Raw genomic sequence first — 20,421 nt, forward strand, 5'->3', positions numbered from 1 at the left:
GGACAAGACTAAGTAGCTGAGATGATTTTACTATGCTGATTTCGACTTGTACTGAAGCGCCCTCGCAAATATTTATACTCCCAACTAGCCAGCAGGCAGCTAATACTAGTATGGCCGACCCAGTGAGAAGGAATGGATTTTGATGCAAGCTGTAGTTGCCTTGAGTTACTCACATATGATGCTAGCGACCGTGGGGCATGATCCTTCCACTGTGCTGCGGGTTAACTGGTCAACAGGAGCTGTGAATATGTCTTTGTGTTCCCGTGCATAGTGAGTGTATCAACCCGTCACCAAACTAGAGGGCTCAGCTCAACAGAAACCTTTTCAATTAGTGCCAGTGATTGGCAGATAAATTATGGCTTGTCAAGGTATCAATCATATGCAGTGATGCTGGGAGCGCAAGGACCAGCAATTGTGGTTAGGGTCATCACGATATCCCGTTCATGGCTCTTCAAGGGATCGGATGCAGTGATGCCGGGTGCGCAAGGATCACAACTTGTGGTTGATATTGATCACTTTAATATCACATTCATGGATGGCTGACGGCGCGGGGGGCAGGGATCACAACTTGTGGTAGTGCCGACCCACACAGGAAGGGAGAAGGGCAAGCATTTTGCCGAAAAGTACACGCTGACTTGCTCTGCTCTGGTGGTTTTCACCAAAACATTGGATTCCGCCAACAGAAGTCTACCCCCTCCCCGATCTTGGTACTTGAGTGACAGACGTTAGGAAGCAGTACTGAGACGTAGACCCAACGAATTGTGCGTCCCGATTACGTAGCAAGTCCAAAAGTGGCCACCAACCGTTACGACCCTCCGCAGGTCGGGCAGGAATAGCCTTTCACCTGTTTTGTGTCGCGACACGTTTCGCAATCGTAATTCATAGCGATCCGTTGTGGATTTCAAAAGGTTGTTGGTTTGTGATCTACTAAAGTGGCGCTATGCCCTGCGGGAGGATCTGGCTGTTGTTATACAGAGTTGGCTCGTTGGTACCTGACGAGTCCATTTCAGGTATTAGGCGCCACGTGATTGCTCCGCAACGCACCTACCTCGGTCGTGATCTCGAAGTTGACGAAAGCCTGTTAAATTCTAATTAGGTTAGCAATGCTCCACAGCCAACGATGGAGAGCGATTTCTCGCCATATCCCCCCGATGTACTTGTTCTGCTGTGTTTCTGAGAGTCCGAGCGCTGGACGCACATTTGGGAGAGAACAAGGTATATATTGAATAACGTTGCACTTCACCGCTAACGATGGTAGTCCCTTGAAGAGTATATTTTTTAACTCGACTCGAAATATGTAAGGGTCATGCGAGAGCGAACGACGTTGGCGAATCGGCGGATGAGAATGCCGATGACTCCAGAATATAAAGTCAAGATGTGGGCCGGCACTCGTGCCCTGTCAGAGGCTGCGAACGGATGGTAAAGCCATTTAACAACCGCCAAAGGCTACGAAGACACTACGAGCAGCGTACGCGTCGGCAATGCCCACTACGAACTAGTGTTAACAGTATTACCAGATGTTAAATGCGAAGAAATTTGTGTCTGCTGTCATTGGATAATGCCATTTGTGAGAGATTTTATACGACATGCGGAACGACACCAAGTCACAAGCAGAACGAAACTATCATATATCCATAACATGTGTGCGGAGCTGCGGACTCGTGCTAGTGAAGAGTTGGAAACTATGGAGCAATCTCACCGATCAAGTCAACAGAGTGGAGTAAAGAACAGAACGCATGGAATTTTAGAACTCGACCCCCAAGCTCGCCGGTTTAAACGTAAGCGTGACGAAACGGAACAAACGGGGCATAGCACCTAACACCCTTATAGCGACGGTATTCGGCTCTCCAATACAAATTACAACGTATGGAACACCTTCGATGCAAATTCTGAAAATTCTGGCGCAGGGCCGATGCCGGGCTTTGATCAGCTTTCTTAACATATTACTGCGGCATTGAGTATCGATGATGGGACAAACACTCTTGCAGGTACCCAGGTCGGCGTACTGATCCCCAATCCGGTACAAGCAACCAACGCAATATTTAACGAACTCGATTTCGATGCCCGTGTGAACAACATCATGAATGTGCCGGACTTTCTGAACTTGTGGCAAGTGTAGGGTTGGAAGAATTCTCCTACGCTGCCAGTCATGCCGAGTATCTCTAGTGGCGGGATCTTTAAATGCAAAATTAAGGCGAATACCTAGTAAGTGCATGGCTGCAACCTTCTCAACTAGACCTGAAGTGTTTAGCAACATCATTTTTAGCCACCGGTCAGGTCGCTCTATAATGTCGATGGTAGTAAATTCGAATGTGATAGCATAGCCTTCCTTGAGTTCAAACGAAACACGGGCGTCAAATACGGCTCTGTAAGGGAATCAGCTTGATGATTCATAACAATCTGGTATCGACTTACAACCCACCATCGAGGAACCTCTTCCTCAACATGTTCACAGCCAGCAGCAAGGAGATCGCTTTCTTCTATTTCGTACAGCAGTCTTTCCCCAGTACCAGTCGGCAGATCATGCTTGTGAGCATGTTTCCAATATGCGACTTTCGATCCCTTGCTGAGAAGCTGGACCACAAGCCTTCGGCGACCAGCCCTCGGACCCCCTCTTCTAAAGCAAAGAATATGGCCGGGTTACTTTTTATATCTCAGCCAATGCGCGAGAACGCATTCATCGTGTTGGAAAAAGCTGGCGACAATAGGGCGGATTCGCTAGAATTATTAGTCGCTGGCAAAAAGTCATCCTTTTTGCACAAACCTCGTTGAGAACATGCTGCTCGCAAAATTCGAGTCCGAACTCGGTATGGTACGGGAAATATCTTCTCTCCATCTCCGCAATATCTTCTCCTATATTAGTATCTCTTGCCACAAAACACCCATCTTGGAGGAGATTTTTCTCAGCATCTTGGAAAACGGCCATCATCGTTGTGAACAACTTGCTTATTGTACCTTCCACCACAAATCTCGCAAACAGAGATGGCAGTCGCTGCAGGGAAAGAATATTCCGGCAGTCGCTTACTGCCTAGCGAACTACAGGGTAGTGTTTGGTTAACAAACCACGGTCGTCACCAAGGCGGGGTATCTTTCGTGAAGCAAGACTTGCGTTCTTCCCATGGAGTACCATGCAATTGAGCTGCTTGCTCCTCCTCCACAGTCAAAGGGGTAGGGCTAACCAAGCTTAGGTACCGACAATGGTCCCTGGTAGATTCGAATCTTGCACGGCCAACCTATGTTGCGCCTGGGAATCGTGTACGCTGCGGCCCACTGCCGCTTGCTCTATCTGCTTGCCAGGCTACTTCCATGGCACTGAGTATTCACAATCATACAATCTCCATCCTGAAAAGGACGGAATGCGACAAAGATATTCACAAAAATGACCAACGCTCCGGCCTTTCACCTCACGAGCCGTTGCTAGCACATGAGAAAACGCCCGCCACCTCGTGCGCTTCAAACGAGTCAATGATGCCCTGGACACTGGCATACGTTCCCACCGTCAGAAACATGATGCCGATCAGAATGATAAGCACATTGAGGGCGTTCGAGAGGAAGTCAATGACCTTGTTCTCCTTCTTTCCGTCTTGACGATCCACATGGCGCATCCGGAAGTAGGCCACACCCCAAAAGATAAAGCCGAACCAGCTGTCAAACAACGAAGACATGACCGATAAAACTGTGTTGCCAGGTTAATTTTTATCCATCAAATAGTACTTCTCTCCAGAGAAAAAGGAAAAGCTTACGTGACGAGAAGAAGGGAATCACCTGCGAGATGAAGAATGCAGCGATCCAAGTGACGAGCAGAATACCAGCCCACGAGCTCCATCCCACAACGGTGTGGTCGTTGAGATGCCGAGAATTGCGGAAGAGGCGGAAGAAGACGAACCGACAGGTCACCGACGCGTACAGGCAGCCCAGGAATATAAGTGTGGGTATCATGAACGAGAAAGAAATCTTTTTGTACAAGTCTTGCAGAGATCCGAACGCTGGTGCAGTCATGTAATTGTTACCAACAAAAACATACATCACTGCGCCAACTACGCAAAAGACAATAATCTCGGCAATGGTACAAGCCCACAGCGACTTGGGAAACTCGCTATATATTGTTAGCAACGAAGACACCACCGTAATAGCCAATGTTGCTTACCGAGGGTCGCGCATTTCCGCAATGAAGCTGGGCAGAGTGATTTGTCCGATAAAGGTGTAACTGATGTTAAGGAAAGCCGCCATGCCTTGAACGAAAGTAGTGCTCGCATTTGGGAACAGGTCGTACACGATGTCGCCGCTGCCAGCCTTGGCGGGAGGACCGCTCTGGACGCCTGCAAAGATTGCCGCCAGGACCACAGAGATGAAGGTGAAGCCAGCAGATGCGGTGCCAAGCTTGGACATCATCTCAAATGTGCGGGGGAGGGAGCCGACCCAGCAGATGAAGGTCACCAGGACAGAGAATTCCACTGTTCGGCACCCGCCAATCGTGTCGCTCTCTGTCATGGTGTTGATGTACTTGGCTCCCACCAGGACGTGAAGAGCCTGGATAAAGGTGTTGTTGAGGATGAACATGACGGCGGTTCCCCACCATGCCCATTTCTTACCCCAGAACAGGGTCTGGCCCAGATCGCAGACATCGCGAATCTCTGGGTGGCGGAGGCAGAACTTCCACATTATCAGACTGGTGTAAAGGACGAACGCGGCGACAACGACGGTCAGGATGAGTCCGGGAATGAGGCCAAGATAGCGGTACGACCATGGGAAACTCATGATGGCGAGGCAAATGTACTCGCTGAACAACAGAGCGGCTGTTTTTTGCCACGAGCAGGTGCGGTACTGGATGGCAGCACCATCCTCCGCTGCCAGCTGCCGGTCTAGAATCTCAGAAGCAGTCTCGAGATGATCGCTGTCGTCGGTTTTAAGGTATTCTGGCATCGGCGCAATGCGCGAGCCAACAACAACATCCTTGCCGCCAAATATAGAGGCCCATCTGGACGAACCGGTTGTAATGGCCGTGCTTGTGGCTTCAAGATCCGCAGGGGAGGACCCTTTGTATGACTTATCGGACATTGTAATTGGGATGAATTGTCGCCTTGTTCGGTCCGTGTTGCTGAGGAGAGTGGGCAAGCTGTCGCGACTGCCAATCAATTAAAAAACCCGGGGCATTCGCGACTTTGGTGACCGACGACGGGGGGGCGCAAGAGGAATATCTTGGTAGATCTTAAAGATGTAAAAGAGGTAAAGGCGACAGGATGGGGATAGTCCGCATGAACAATGGTGTTTTATTGAATTGCGATGCGTACAAAAGGGCCGGACCTGGGGTGAGACCGTAAGCGGTGCGTCAGGGAATGAAAACGGAATTGCAAGACAACGAACTTTGTGTGTCGACCAAACCGGGGCGGCCTAAGTTTAAAAGTAGCCCTTGTCAACCGTCGACTGCATTCCACAGATAGGAATCGCCGCCGTCTCACTCCCACGGCAGCAGGAGTGCTGCAACTAATGACAGCAAGCGGCCTTTGGTGGTTGACTAGGCCCGGCCAGCCCATCCAGCCAGCGAATGATGAAGCCGTGCAGTGCAGAGCTGCAATGACGTCTTGAGTTGCCCCTGTAAATATGCCCCAAGTACCCCCCACAGTGGGCGGCGCCATGTGGACATGGCGTCGCCGGAGTGGCTGCTGAGGCTTGGGCAAAGTTTTCTATACAGTGCATCTGGTTCGCTGCTTTTCGCTGGTTTTGCTCCAGCTTTTGTCTTGGCTGTGGTGGTTTGCCAGTTTCAGCGCCTCGCCAAGTCGCTTCGTCCCGGATGCGTTCTCGATGTGCCTGCTTGGCGAAGCCGAGGCGGCGACATGTTTTTGTGGTATAGCACGAGATGTCTGTAGCCCGAGCAGTTACTGGAGACCATGATTTGTCTGTTCAATGCTCCCATCAGATTCAGGGCAGCCAGCACAGTGTCAATTGCGTGCTGCCCAGACACCAAAAGTGGCGGCTCGGCTGCTGGAGCCACGCAGGCAGGGCGGGCTGGCAAGCAAGATAGACACAAAGTTTAGTGAGATGCGTACCAGCGTAGCGCATAATTTTCGAAACAGCTCGTGAGTTCCCGGGGGGGTGGGGGGCAGCAACGAACGGCCCACTGATGTTTTTGTTACCCAGGTCGGCTAGGCCGTTCTTTCGTCGTCAGTCAAATACCAATAGAAAGCGGCACTGTATTGACGAGATGGATGACATTGACGCTGGAGATGGCTCGTTTCATTTGTCGTTATGACGGAAGAATGGAGATGGAGGATGGAGAACCCCCGTTGTAAAACTGAAATTTCAAAGTTGGGTGGGCAGACAGATGTGTTGCACTTTTCCTTTTCAATTGCTCCTGGCACAGAACCGCCACCTAGCAGCTGGCGCTTGACAGCTGGCAGGCGAAATAGCAACCCAACCGGCATAACTCGACAAACGGGCAACAATAAGTAGTTAAATCATGATATCCAGAATCTTACTTCAGCACACCACCAGACATGCGACTGCACCCTTGATCAGAATACCAACCCGTCAAAGACAGCCAGCATGAACTTGGCAACAGGTCACGCAACCAACCCAAAAATCTAGTTATTAGTCGCCGACAGCCGTCAGATTTCGGGACCGCCGTCGCGAGGCTTCGATCACGCAATCCGTCAAACAAGGCTTCTTATCAGCGCAGGCATCAATCAGCAAGCGCCGCGCATAGCCAATACTTTGAGCATCACAAAGTTAGCTCCGCAGCACCAGAGCACGCCATAGTCTGGAGCGGTCGCCCGTCGGGGTCGGGAGTCGGATTTCTGCTGCTTCATTTTGACCTTGCGGTAGTATCATCCGTTTTTATGCGATGCAATTGCGTGTACGCGCGCAGGTCGTGCGGTGTGCTCTAGTTATTGTTCCATTGCTTGAACAATGGTTGCTCCCTGGGCCGCTGGAATGGCGATTCCGCATTCCCATGTTTCCCCGCATGCGGAATCCGGGTTATTAATAAGCATGCGCATGTGAAATATCGATAAAGGACCAACACAGACTTCAACAAGAAGCTACACTCTATGGCCTGTCTTCACGGTACGTAGGGAAATGTTCTTAGATGTCATTACAAGACCGGTGGGTTCGCAATTTGTAACAAGTGGTGTTTTGGGCGAATTTCCCTGCCCATATTATGGCACTGTAAACACCTTGTAGGCCACTGAGTGTGATGTAGCACAAAGACTGCACAGTGGCTACATAGGTACCAGGGCATCGCAGCTTTTCTGGCTCCAGGCTGCAGCTTCAGTCACAACGACGCCCTGAGATATATTGCAACAACACTGTCGGCCACGTCAACCTGCCCTCCTATGCGATTCTAGATAACGAAATCGATGAAGTCACTTTGGATATGGTGTTCTTTGCCTTGCTGAGCTCATTAGTTGGCTCAGCTGCACCCGGCTCGGACTGCGTAGGACGACTCATCTCGGCGGCTTTTATCTGGCAGCTAACATACCTCGAATTATGTGCAACGATGGCGGATTCTCTCACTTTCGGAAGTGCTGCCTGGATGAGTGGGGAGGAATATGGAGGCGAATACGCCGTGCGCATCAAGCAATTCATCAATAAAATTGACGAAAAAGCTCTACTCTCTTACGCCTCGTCGCTTCGGGGGGAACAACCATGCACCATTTCTCCTGAGTTTTCCGTAGGAAGTTTCAACCTTGTGCACAAGATTCAGTTCAACGATGGCGTTGAGTGGGTTGCGAGACTACAGATGCCTCCGATCCGGGACGGGGGCAGCGTGATGGTCTCTCCTGCCACCCAGGAGAGGATGATCTTAGATATGCAGTCGGAACTTGCCACGATGGAGTTTGTGCGGTAAGCTGGCTGCATATAATTTTCTCATGGTGCTAAGCCTTTCGCAGCCAGAACACGGGCATCACAATCCCAAGAGTCTACGCCTATGATCTGAATGGCCAAAACGATGTTGGATGCCCCTTCTCCATTATCGAATACGTCGATGGCAACACCGCAGAGGAGGTGTCTCGAAACTACCCTGGCGAGCATGAAGGCATCCCAGCGCAGTTTGAGGAGAAAGTCAGCAGGTGCTCAGGTCATAATCCGGCTTGCCTCGATCCGGCTACCAAAAATCGGCTCTATCATCCGAGACGGCTCGGACTCGTTTGTTGTGGGACAGCTAGTCGAAACAGGCACAGGGCCGCACAATACTGCTGCCGAGTTCTACGCGGACTACCCTCTGGCACTGAGTAGAAGCCTCGGAGAGCAGCCGGTCAGCGGACAAGACGAGTTGATGCAAGCATTCCGCTCCCTCGCCGCTTCCTTTCCGTCAGATGGCTCCGGAGAGGGGTTTGGCCTGGCTAACTACGATCTCAATCTGAACAACATCCTTGTCGATCGGGAGTTCAACGTACTCACCGTCATTGACTGGGACTTCGTTGTCTCGGTGCCCGATGCGGCGCTCTACCGCTTTCCGTTTCTGATGGGCGTCAGCTGCGCCGTCCCTGGGGTTGTTGACGCACACTCCAAAGTTATAAAACAGGAGCAGCTCAGGCGGCGATTTGCTGAGGTTGTCGAAGAAGTGGCACAGCAGCAAGCGGGTAAAGACTGCGAAGGTGCGAACAAGTTGCACAAGCACCTTTTTACGAGATCAGGGTTCTTCTCCAAGGAGGCGGTGGCGTTCCGCTCTCTGATCCGCGTCAAAATGCGCCAGGACTGGGTCAACGACACATGGCTTCGCGGTCTAAAATGGTTGAGCCAGCACGATGAAATGCAGGTTGCGCAGTTTTATCTTCCAGGCTGAGATCTATCTATCTTCGAGGAGGAGAGGGTTAACAACGACAGTCGGATGACTTCGGTCATCCAGTAGGCAGTGACGCATTCCCTGAAGGCAGCCACAATACTCGCTTATTGCTGGTGAAGAATGGGCATTGTGACTGAAGCTTCTGATTCGGCGTCAGCCAACATGCGGGAAGTCAGTCGCAGCGGCGTATCGCCTCGGCTCTATGTGAATCTGAGATTGTAAGGAAGTTTTAAGCTAGAATCGACATCTTGGCGACACGCCATGTAGAAACGATATTAGGACTTTTAGTGCTATCAATTTCCGCAGATTTTCGTCGCGCATCAGTTGGATGATTCAGTTGAAATCCTTAAAAAGTCTCCGAAAATCAAGACGGTCGATGGTGCTGGCCAGTCTAGGGCCGGGCTATCTTCAGACCAACAGCCACTAACGCCGACTTCCATCCTCCACCAGCACGGCATGGCACCACTTGAACCCGAAGAAAAGGCACGACTCGTCGCCTCTATTTCACACGAGCTCGCAAGTACTCCGTATGCATGTACAGATCTTGAGCCGTTGCTCAGCGGAACCACCAATTTCACCTTTCGCGGACGCCTCATCGCCGCCCTGCCCGAAACCGAGGAACAGACTGTCATTGTCAAGCACACGACAAGCTATGTAGCCCTCAACAAGGATTTTGCCATTGACATTTCCCGTTGCGTGCGTTTGTCTTCCCACTGCAATTTTCTACCAGTCACTTACCAATCACCATTACAGCTATTTGAAGTATACGCTTTGGAAGCCCTGAATGGCTTTCCCGCCATAGAACCTGCCTCGGGTGACTCATTCTCCGCGCTGTCCCCCCAGCTCTACTACTTCTGCCGCACCGCGAAAATCCAGGTGCTGCAGGACATCCGAGGCGTGCTAGATTTGAGGGCGATTCTCGATACGCCGGGTGCCGATTCCAAGGTATCTCAGGCGCAGGTCGCGGACGTCGGGCGCGCCGCCGGCGCCTGGCTGCGCCGCTTCCACACCTGGACGGCAGAGCCAGCACAGCGGCCGCTTGCGCAGCAGGTGGCCGAAAACGACGGTATGCGTGAGCTCAAGGCCCGCGTCACTTGCGACGCCTTCATCGAGGTGCTGGAGAATTTCCCAGACATCTACGAGCGCCATGCAGCGACACTCGGCCTCGTGAGGGGCATGGCCAGGCAAGAGTTCCAGCGAAGCCCAGGCCAATGCGATCAAGAAGACGGCTGGGGGGTCATCCATGGTGATTTCTGGTCCGGAAAGTGAGCTCTTCCCGTTGCTTTTGCTCGGCTTCCATGCGTGCCGCCCATATCCTTGGTACTTCGCTTACATGTCGTCTAGTATTCTTGTTCCATCCAGCATACTCACCCCGTGCGGCGTTGAAGGCAACGACAAGCGCGTTGCCATTATTGACTGGGAATCCTGTCAATTCGGGCCTCGCGCGTTCGACATTGGCGGCATGCTCGGCGACATGTGCGAGAGGAACCACTTCAAGGGCGTCCGGGCGGCCCTATCCGCCATGGAGGGCTTCATCGCGGGGTACGGCCCCGTCAGCGATACGCTCGCGTTTCGGGTGGCAATGCACGCGGGTATTTTCCTAATTACGTGGTATAATCGACGCTCGCCGGGGAGTCCTCTACCCGCGCCGCTCCAAGTTGCACGAGAGGCCATGGCGCTCGGCGTCCAGCTCATTGTCCGAGGGTGGAAACAGGACAGAGAATGGTTCAAGCAGAGCATTATTGCATCTCTGTTCGCCAACTAGATTGAATCGCTCAGACGCACTAGTACTTTTATGATGAATGATGAATGATGAATGATGCAAAAGAGAATTTCGTGGTACACTTTCATGTGCCGGCACCCATCTTGTATACTGCGCTCCGCAAGGGTTCTGTGCGGTTAGCCAGAACAACGACAGTGCACTTTGCAATATTCACGCACACGCACCAGCCTAATGCAACCATATGAGATGAAGATGCAGAGATCCATCGGCAGGCTACCAACCAGAAGCTAGATGGGCCAGCAACCAGGCATGCGGAGAGCAAACGCGTCGTGTGGCTTTGTTGTTGTGGCTCATGCAAGGTGAGGAACTGGTGTGGCTCATAATGCTCCCCCATTTTGCCCGTCGCGTCGCCCAGCGGTCACGCGATGAACCCAGCGGTACCTGCCGGGGGACACGCTAAAACAAGTACCTGAATGTACACGGACCCGCACTCTTTCAGCTGCTCAGGCACCTTTGGGCGCCCATCGGCGTCGCCTCTAGCCGCTGGTCAGCTGGATAGGAGCTACCAAGAGGTACATTGAGGTACATGACGCGACCCATGCTTCCAGGGAAGAACCAGACAGCTTGTTCATCAGCTGAAGCTGCCCACTTGCCTGCCACCTGCACCTTATCAGCGAGCACCTTGATCAGCAGCCCAGCTCGATGAGATTATTATCAGCTAACAACGTTAGCACGGTGTCCTCTTGTTACCACAGGTAGACAGACCGCCCATCAACAAGTCTACCTCCACCAAAGATTCCTGGCTGCCACCACCTTGGCCTGTCAACACGCCATCATCTCGACGCTCCTCATCCTCTTCTCCTCCCTCCTTCCCCCCCTCATCTCCATCTACGACGACGAACCCACCACAAACGCCGATTTTCCCTCGAGAACTTCGCCCTACCTCGACCACCAAACGATCGCAGAACGACCACAGGCTTAGCTGCAGCTCCAACCCTAGGTGCCCTATCTCCTGAGCTCCGCCAAAAAATCTCCAAGCTTGTGATCGGTGGTGGACCCTTGCAAAAGGCACAAGCAACAACGAGCGAAGAAGAGAAAAAAAAAAGGAAAAATACTCCGAAAAAGCACCTACACACCTCGACGACGAAGCACAACGATTACAAAAACAATTATCCCATAGCACGCCCCCCATCCGTTGGGCGGCTCCCTCTGTCGCTCCGATGTGGTGGACATTCAGCGTGCTCTTCAGCGCCGTCTTCCTCTTCACCATTGTCCTCTCCATACCCGTCGCCTTCGACGTCGGCGGCCGGGACTCGGGCCTCGCCTACAGCCTCGCCCTCTTCGTCTACTACTTCGCCTACTCGTGCCTCCGCATCGCCGTCCCTGAGCGCTCCCGCTTCGCCTGGTCCGTCCACGCCTTCCTCCGCCTCTCCCAGTGGGTGGTGATCCCGTCCCTGCTCATCTGGGCCCTCGGCCAGTTCGCCGTCGACGCCCCCAGCTCCGCCGGCTGGGTCGAGCGCACCCTGGGCAGCGTCCTGCACCAGACCCGCGCCGCCGCCGGAGCCTCCGTCACCTGGTCCGACTACTTCTTCGGCAAGAATGGCCTGCTCGAGACCGTCACCCTCGGCGTCTGGGACAGCATCCTCCTCTACTCCGGCCCCGTCTTCCAGCTGCTCGAGGGCTTCTGCACCCTGCTCGTCATCCAGGCCGCCGGCCAAATCACCCGCTGGCTGGTGAACCGCGGACGCAGTGACACCTGGGTGGTCAGTATACTCCACGTCGTGTTGCATCGTCGAAAGACTAACCCATAATATCCAGATCGTTCTCCTCGTCTTCTCTGCATCCATCATCGCCAGCGCCGTCTACTTTCTCTGGCGAGTCGCCCAATTCCCGCAAATCAGCAACTTTGACGCCACCCTCATCGGTGTCACCATGACCACGGCTGTCTTTCTCTGCGCCTACGGAATTGGGAGTGGACGCGGTAGCCCCGTAGAGTCGTCGCTGCTCTTTGCCTACGTCGTTCTCTGCGTTTACCAAATCTTCACCGACTACATGCCCTCCGACCCGGCCGTCAACCCCGATGACATCGGCGTCGCTCAGCCAGAGTTCCCGCCTCTGCCACCCATAATCATGGCCTCGTACTCGACCCTCGTGCACCTCGTCAGCTCCTTGCCCAGCGCGATGCACTCGTCGCTCGCCTTTCTCTACGCCGCGTTCCAGACCATCACTCCGTCCGTCATCATCTCGCTCACATACAGACTCCTCGTCTTCTACTGCGCGACCCGCATCATCCCGTCAGTGCGCGATCTCGGCGCGAGAGCACTCCTGCGGGACCCCGACTTTGACGATACCGAGGCTTCCAACGTCTTTCTTGGCATCCTCAGCTGGTTCTCCCCGTCGATCCTCGTGTCCGTCTACACCAGCTTGTTGCTCCAGCACTTTTCTGCCAGTGAAGGGCCCGACGGTTGGACGTTACGGGCCGGCGACGCGGGAAGCAGCAACTGGCGCTGGATCAACGTCGGCCTCACCATGGGCCTGTACGGTGTCGAGCTCTACCTCGGCTCTGAGCAACAAGATCACTGGAAGGTGGACTAACTGCGCGCTCTTCTCTTCGTTTGCTTTCATTTTTTCCGCAAGATACCAAACTGCCTTTGTCAATGAACCGGTTCTGGGCACTTTCTTCCAGCTCAGCCCAACACCTTATCGTTCTCCCACACAGATGTCGTTGACACCCCCAACGTTAACTACATCATCCAGAACGGTCACATCAAAGTTTAGAGCGCATCCCAAGGGATGGTGATTGTTTTTTCCACACTTTTCTTTTCCTTCATCAACAGCACATAGTACAAGCTTTTTGTCTTCTTTGAAAAACATTGGGTCTGGGAACGGTGGTATGGAAAATGTGATTTGGAGATTCTTGAATCTTCTTCTTTCTTCTTTGAATCGGGCTTTCTAGAAGCTTCAGAGTGGCGTTAATCACGGTTATAGGAACTTTTTCTTCTTGTTCTTTTTCATGTAGTCTTTTTCTCCAGAGCATGGCGACGGTGATATATGTCTTTCTGTTCTTTGTTCTACTGCTTCTTCTTTGTCTTCTTTCGGTCTTCTGTTCATTCTTGGAACCATGTCAATAATGTTCTTTTTCAGATGAGTTGGGAAAGCGATGAATGCTGAATTAGGAAATCAATGGTTCCAATATAGTGCTGGCTTTGTGAAAGGAACGATGTCTGATCATCCTTTACCCCACTAAGAACGCCGAACGCAACCCACTCCCACCTCCGACCTCGCCGAGCTATAGACACTCTTACATCTCACACATATCTCACAGGCCTTAAGTTGCTATCTGCGAGAGGGGGCGAATTCGTATCAAATTAGCCATCCGCCGAGTTTCAGAACCCGACCGGCCTCGTGGTCATCCGTCACCAAACATACTCGACCTCGGCACGGCTACGCTACATTGTCTTCTTCCGAGGCTCATACACTCCCCTTCATATCACACAGATCACAACAGCTTGATTTACACCGTCTACATCCAGGGAACCAGTAAATCCCGCACACCATGCCCGAGAACATCGCACCATACCAAACACGGGGCCTCCCACCCATGCCTTCCGTCTCACGGCACACCCTGCCCATGGCCGGACTCCTCGTCGACGTCTACGGCCTCGACGAGCTGTCCTCCCAGCGCTCCTCGCTGCCCACCACCTGCCTGTGGCTGCTGCACCCGCGCACGCGCAACCGCGGCGTCGTGGCCGACATCGCCTCGCGCGCGCTCGCCCGCTGGCACGCCTCCGCGGCCAGCAAGGCGCGGAACCTGGTGGCGCTGGCGTTCGACATGCCCAACCACGGGTCGCGGCTCGTCAGCGCCACGGCCAACGAGGCCTGGGACGGCGGCAACGCGACGCACGCGGTCGACATGCTCGGCGCGGTGCGCGGCGCCGTCGCGGACGTGCAGCTCCTCATGGACCTCGTCGACGGGTACCTGGGCGTGCGTGCGGACGCGCACGCCTGCCTGGGCTGGAGCCTGGGCGGGCACAGCGCGTGGCAGGCGTGGTTGGGCGAGGAGCGCGTAGATGCGGCGGTCGTCGTCGTCGGCTGTCCCGACTACATGAGTACGTTTCCCCCCTCCCTCCCTCCCTACAGAAGCGCAAACTAACACGCAGGGGGGGGGGAAGACCTGATGAGCAGCCGCGCCGTCGCGGGCGGCCTGGCCTCCTCGGCGGAGGCCTTCATCGGCGGCCCGCACTTCCCACCGAGCCTGGTCCGCGCGTGCCTCGCGCATGACCCCAAGGTGGTGCTGTTCGGCGGGGCGGAGCGCCCGGTGCCGAGCGTGCCGCTGGGCGAACAGGACAGGGAGCGCGTGCGCGACGCGCTGGACAGACGCCGCGTGGCGGGCAAGCGGCTGCTGCTGTGCTCGGGCGGCCGCGACGCGCTGGTGCCGCCGGCGGTCGGCCGGCCGGTCGTGGACGTGCTGGTGGACGCCGGCCGGTGGTACGACGTGCGCGTGGACAGCAGGGTGTACGAGGGCGTCGGGCACGCGTTCAGCAAGGACATGGTGACGGACGCGGTGGAGTTCCTGGTCGACGCGGTGGCGCGCGGGCCGCGGGAGGGCGGGGAGGGCGGCAGGGCGGCCAAGATGTAGGGAGGATGTGCGATGAAATGGTTATATATTTGTGAGGTAAATTTACATGTGCGAAATTACGCTTTTGTCCCAACCCTGTAAGAAATGGTATAGATAGTGTACAAGATAAGCGGTAAAAGAAAACATGAAGCAGCCACCGCTACGAGAGTCATTGCTTTGGATCATTGTCTCTCTGGTTGGCCTCTTCGGGGAGCCGCGTTTCCGACTGCGGCTCCGCCTCGGGCGCCGAAGCCACCTTCGACTTGCGCCGCGACGGGCCCGGCGGACGCCCGTAAATCTTGGCGTAGCTCATAAACTTCATCTCGGGTATGGCGACCTTGTAGCCCCGCAGCTCGTGCATGGCGCCCTGGTACGCGGCAATGTGCTCGCCCTGGCGCCTGATGAGCTCCTTGACGGTGCTTAGTATGTCCACGCGCTCCGGACCCGGCAGCGGCGTCGCCTCCACTGCCGCCGCCGCCGCCTTACTCTTCTTTCGGTCAGGCACGCCGTTTTCTGTGTCGAGTTCGATGCACTCGATGGCCTGCGCGTAGCGCGCGGCCTGCTTCTGGTGGTAAGCGGCGCAGCGCTGCACGGCGCGCGTCTCCGGGGACACGACGGGGGAGGTGCGTGGCGGCGGCTGCTGCTCGCGGTCGGCGTCGTCGGAGACGAGGGCGTCGCTGCGGATCGGGTTGAGGCGCCAGTGGCGCCGGGCCTGCTTGAACTCGCGCGCCTCGTCGGGCGTGAGCTCGCGCGTCTGCGCGAGCTGCGTGTAGTACCAGAGCTGCGAGCGGCCCGGCCGCATTGTCTTGAAGCGGCGGCGCGTGTGCACGCCCTCGGTGTTGTACAGCTCGCGGATCAGGTACAGGCTTCCCGTGACGATAATGTGCCCGTCCTCGCCGGCCTGGCGACACGCCCACTGCAGCGCGGCGTCGACGCTCGGGTCGCCATCGTAGAGCTGCTGCGAGCTGCTGCCCACGATAGCCTCGGCGATCTCGCGGCCGAGCGGCGCGGGCGCAGCGGCCGGCTCGTTGGGGAGAGGCTGGTACTCGACGAAGGCGAAGCGGTCTTGCGGCCGTACCAGCGTCTCGATGAGAGAAGCAAAGGGCTTTGTCTTGCTCGCAGACAAGCCCATGATCCAGGTTACCGGCTCGTCGCCCCGGCGCATCTGATTGTCGACGTAGGTGGAAAGAGCCTGCACTCCGAGCATGTTGTGGGCGCCGTCGACAAAGACTGGCTGCTCTCGCAGCCCGTTTGTTAGGTCGCGGACAGATATTAGGTCCTTTCGCCCAGGTGGATATGGGCGTTTTGACAGTAGCTTGTTGAGGTCGATTTCCATGTTGGGGAAGAGCTTTTTGAATGCTAATAACGCGCACAGTAGATTCTGCTTCTCGTAATCCTCGAGTTGAAACTTGTCGGTGTCAATCGGGCTCAGCAACTCGGCAGCGTCGTCGGTCAAGTAATATGGTGCACCGATGCTGCGCGCATGGTCCGTGAGCACACGAAGCACCTCGACCGAATTGGTATGATCGATGATGCAAGGAACAAATGGGCGCATGATTCCTGCTTTGACGCTGGCGATTTCTTCAATCGTATTTCCCAGATACTCTTGGTGGTCGAGGCCAATTTTGGATATCACGGTGACGCCTTTCTCATGCATGGCGTTGGTGGCATCTGAGGTGCCGCCCATTCCGACCTCGACAATGCCGTATTTAACGTGCAGCGCGTTGAAGATGCGAAAAGCGACAGCTGTGTCGAGCTCGAAGGGCGTCAGCTCGCCGGGATCCTCGCCGGTCTGAAACGTCCACCCGGAGGCGGCCTTGCGAAACCGGGCCTGCACGTTTCTCATCTCGGACTCGTATAGCCTTTGGTTCGGATACATGCCATTGATTGCGACTCCGTTTCGCGAGCCAAAGAGAGAAGGGGATGTAAAGACGCCATGGCTAACACCGGAAAGCTTAAACATGTAGGAAAGGAGCGTACATATTGAGCCTTTGCCGTTGGTCCCCCCGACATGCACTCCTGTCCACGATTGCTCCTTTTGGATTGCCCTAGTAATTCGTTCTAGGCCGAGACGGATATTACGTCTATCGCCCTCGAGCTTTCTTTGCGCCGGGATGGCCGTCCGGACGCGGTCCAGAGCACGCTTCAAATCCCTGGCGGAAGGCATGGCAGTTGACGCGCTGTAAGACTATGGCGCCTCTGCAGTCAAGATATGACAACCGCAGTGATGAGACAGCTCGGACGCTTCATTGACGCCGTCATAAAGGCGGCCGTTGTCGTGGGAGGTTGAGCAGTGGACAGGTTGAATGGTAGCAAGCCTGATATTTGCAGAGACACAGCTGCGCCACACCTTAAACCTGAATGCGCCACACCGTTGTCGGAAATATAATAGCCCGCTCCGCAAGTAGGCTGATCATTTTTTACAGCCACACTCAGCCACCCCTACTTGCCTACCACTCAGCGTTGAGAAGGAACGGATCTGGTCGCGAGTTCCTGGCACCTCGCCATCCCCCGTTCGACTGGCGGCTCCGTTTTTCGTCTCTCCACCAGTCTTCAATACCTCGATCTTCTGGAGGCCATCACAACGCCGCCACTTCTGTCGCTTCGACTTTGTAGTTGTCTTTTCACGGTGCAGATCATCTGAGCCATTGACTTGGTACTCTTTTTTTACTGATCTTGCCCCGACAATATCGCCACAATGGGTCTTCCGTAAGTTTCAGCATATCTTGTCCAAGCCCTGGTCTGAAGCGCCCTTGTTGGGACTCCAGTTCGTCGCGCGCACGCCTCTGTTTCTATAACTACAACTCTTCTTGTCGCGTACTATCTTGTGTTGGACCGCGTGTTGCGCGTCATCTCCGCAACGATGCCGTGCCGCTGAGGCGCATAGTTGCACAGACAGGCCACCCGCCTAACAAGAATCCATCCGAGCCATTTCAGCTGGCAGAATATCACTAACCGTGGCCGATTGAGTAGGCTCTTTATCGCTCCTGTCGAATCCGATGTGACTCGCAAAACTCCTCATAAAAATAGGACTACGTCCCCTCCGCGTTCCTCGATTCGTCGCGCTGATCGCGCGAGTGAACGGGAGCGCCAGCGCAACGTGGTTCGTCGCGCCGCGGCCCGAATTTATGGTCCCGTGCAGCGCACAGTGAGCACCACAGAGCATCGCCCGCTGCCATGGATCGAGTCGGGCACGCCATCTGAGATTCTCACCGCGGATGCGCGGGACCCGGTGCATTCCTCCCTAAACACTGCATCAGTTGTGGAGGAAGCTCGCACTACCGCACGCCAGCGCATGGAAGCACATATGGCTGAAGTTTTCGGTACTGGCTGGCATAATGTGCCGTATGGCCCTCCCACAGACGAAGAGAACCGCGATAATGACCTTGGGTGGTGGTCCATTGACCCACGAGGACGGGCTCGACACCCGCGCATCGTATGTATGCCGCCAATATTTTAGAAAGAACTGTTACTTATTACCTCAAACAGAGGACTCCGATTTCATCGCGCTTCACTCGCAGCCCTGATACTATGGAAGCAGGGGGTGCGCGTAATTCTTCATCATTGGCTCCGGAGACTCAGCGGCGCTCTCGCTTTCCGCCTGTGCGCTTTGGGAACGGTCCATTTTCCGGGCGCGATAACCAAACAACTCGGCGCGGCACTGGTGTGGATGGTCTTGGTGACCGCGAGCGAAGTCTCAGCCCGGAAGGTTGGGATACCCTGCTCACAACACTGACGCCAGATCCGCAGGCACCAAGCGCTAATACCTCGTTCGCTTCGGGGACCGACATACAGAGCGGCAGCCAATCCGCAGCGCAGCCGTCTGCGGCTGGGTCATCTGCAGCACGACCATCCGCGCAACGGTCATCTGCACAACGGCCACCGTCTGAATGGCCAGCTTCTCTGCAACCACCCACGGGTAGTTCGATTCTGCCAGATGGCTTTGATGATGGGCCGCTGGATCCAGGCTGCGACTCGGCATGTGATCACTCGGACGAGGATGAAGTTGGCCTCGAGGAGGCACGTCGTTCTATTACATCACGAAGCAGAATGGGAGATCATGGGCGAGGATCAAGGGTGCCACGCTACGCGCAATCCGCCAACCGCGAGCGAGAGGCGGCTCGGGAAAGATTCCCCACCTTTGAGCATCCCGACGCCCCAAGCATGGCGGAGCGGCAGGCGTTGAGTCGGGTAGGGGTGCCGGAGCCCGACAGCCAAGAGGCATGGGGCGGGCGGGCCTCAATTAGGGCGGAAGAGCAAGGGAATACAAATCCGGCTAGACGTGCTCGATTAATGACTTTCTCACCTGGAGCAGCACCGGCAGAGGAGGACTGGGACGGGATGCAGCATATTATGCGAAGCCTGGCGCAGCGAGAAGACATTCCAGAAGAATGGTGGGCTGAGGCAGGCCTCAGTCGCACGTTAACCCAAAACGGTACGAACTAAGCATTTTCCAACGTTTCAATTTCAAGCAGGAGTCCGTAAGCGGATTGTGGTTGAGTAGCGAAGGATATCGGGAAAAGCGCAAGTATATCATAAGATCTTATCAATTTTGTTCAGCTCTTTACGCCTCAAGGTTACAGATTGACGATCAGCGTTGTCATTAGCGGTGGGCTACTAGAGGAAGCGAGTCTGGGGTATTGTTGCTGGGCGAAGCAGCTTACTGCATATTGTTTGAACTGAGCGTTGTATTTATAGTCGAGGAGGGCAGCAACCAGTCTGGGTTGGGACAAGGTCAGACGTGCTTGGGTCATGGACAGCATTCAATGGACAAGATTTGCTACCTGCTTTGCACATATATGACTTGCACACTGCCCCCAGGCAGGGAGACTTCTTGTTGTACCAGTAAGATGCCAGTGGTGCCTCTATTAATAGAGTGGACAGAGACTGGTTTGCGGAGTTGGGGATGCAATGCTTGGTGAAACGTTTTCTTCTTCCAATGATTTTCAGTACTCGGTTGGGCAGCGGAGTGGCACGAGGCTTAGCGACGCAACTTGAATCACTAGCTTGCATAATATAAAGCATTATGTTTGTGTGTAGTGTTCTATAGGTGGTGATGATATTACAGCAGAGGGGTGAGTTGTTGGGCACTTGGATAAACTGCCGCATGATGGACGCAGCGGCGGTGGGATGATGCTAGTAAGGTGTCCAAGTTGCAGTTGATCAAGCCAGTGTCTTTTTTCTCGATTTTTCCTCCCTTTCTCTTGCTTTCGTTTTCTAGTTTGTTCTTTTCGGACGGCTGATGCACTACTAGGGCGGCGATGCGACGTGCAAGGATGTGTGTAACCCTTGGTT

The 20,421-nt window shown here is 54.7% G+C and overlaps 7 protein-coding genes across 7 annotated transcripts; 5 read left to right on the forward strand and 2 right to left on the reverse strand.

The window, feature by feature from the left end:
• Positions 1 to 3,404: 3,404 nt before the first annotated feature.
• Positions 3,405 to 5,058, reverse strand: ISF_07374 (Amino acid transporter, transmembrane; the record flags this gene model as incomplete). Its single annotated transcript, XM_018850977.1, has 3 exons — positions 3,405 to 3,676; positions 3,744 to 4,096; positions 4,148 to 5,058. The coding sequence occupies 3 exons, from the start codon at positions 5,056 to 5,058 to the stop codon at positions 3,405 to 3,407; spliced, it is 1,536 nt and encodes a 511-aa protein (XP_018701889.1).
• Positions 5,059 to 7,495: 2,437 nt separating this feature from the next.
• ISF_07375 (Protein kinase-like domain protein) lies at positions 7,496 to 8,785 on the forward strand (the record flags this gene model as incomplete). Its single annotated transcript, XM_018850978.1, has 3 exons — positions 7,496 to 7,842; positions 7,890 to 8,061; positions 8,162 to 8,785. 3 exons carry the CDS (start codon positions 7,496 to 7,498, stop codon positions 8,783 to 8,785), a joined length of 1,143 nt encoding a protein of 380 aa, XP_018701890.1.
• A 456-nt stretch (positions 8,786 to 9,241) lies between these two features.
• Positions 9,242 to 10,550, forward strand: ISF_07376 (Protein kinase-like domain protein; the record flags this gene model as incomplete). Its single annotated transcript, XM_018850979.1, has 3 exons — positions 9,242 to 9,481; positions 9,539 to 10,050; positions 10,130 to 10,550. 3 exons carry the CDS (start codon positions 9,242 to 9,244, stop codon positions 10,548 to 10,550), a joined length of 1,173 nt encoding a protein of 390 aa, XP_018701891.1.
• Positions 10,551 to 11,728: 1,178 nt separating this feature from the next.
• On the forward strand, positions 11,729 to 13,103 carry ISF_07377 (ICE2 family protein; the record flags this gene model as incomplete). The annotated part of the gene is made up of 2 exons (XM_018850980.1): positions 11,729 to 12,271; positions 12,327 to 13,103. The coding sequence occupies 2 exons, from the start codon at positions 11,729 to 11,731 to the stop codon at positions 13,101 to 13,103; spliced, it is 1,320 nt and encodes a 439-aa protein (XP_018701892.1).
• Positions 13,104 to 14,064: 961 nt separating this feature from the next.
• ISF_07378 (hypothetical protein) lies at positions 14,065 to 15,147 on the forward strand (the record flags this gene model as incomplete). The annotated part of the gene is made up of 2 exons (XM_018850981.1): positions 14,065 to 14,617; positions 14,669 to 15,147. 2 exons carry the CDS (start codon positions 14,065 to 14,067, stop codon positions 15,145 to 15,147), a joined length of 1,032 nt encoding a protein of 343 aa, XP_018701893.1.
• Positions 15,148 to 15,295: 148 nt separating this feature from the next.
• ISF_07379 (dihydrofolate synthetase Fol3) lies at positions 15,296 to 17,293 on the reverse strand (the record flags this gene model as incomplete). Its single annotated transcript, XM_018850982.1, has 1 exon — positions 15,296 to 17,293. The coding sequence occupies one exon, from the start codon at positions 17,291 to 17,293 to the stop codon at positions 15,296 to 15,298; it is 1,998 nt and encodes a 665-aa protein (XP_018701894.1).
• A 531-nt stretch (positions 17,294 to 17,824) lies between these two features.
• Positions 17,825 to 18,653, forward strand: ISF_07380 (hypothetical protein; the record flags this gene model as incomplete). Its single annotated transcript, XM_018850983.1, has 3 exons — positions 17,825 to 17,835; positions 18,157 to 18,562; positions 18,618 to 18,653. The coding sequence occupies 3 exons, from the start codon at positions 17,825 to 17,827 to the stop codon at positions 18,651 to 18,653; spliced, it is 453 nt and encodes a 150-aa protein (XP_018701895.1).
• Positions 18,654 to 20,421: the final 1,768 nt, after the last annotated feature.

The sequence above is a fragment of the Cordyceps fumosorosea genome, assembly GCF_001636725.1.
Source record: "Cordyceps fumosorosea ARSEF 2679 chromosome Unknown scaffold_21, whole genome shotgun sequence".
Taxonomy (NCBI): Eukaryota; Fungi; Ascomycota; class Sordariomycetes; order Hypocreales; family Cordycipitaceae; genus Cordyceps; species Cordyceps fumosorosea.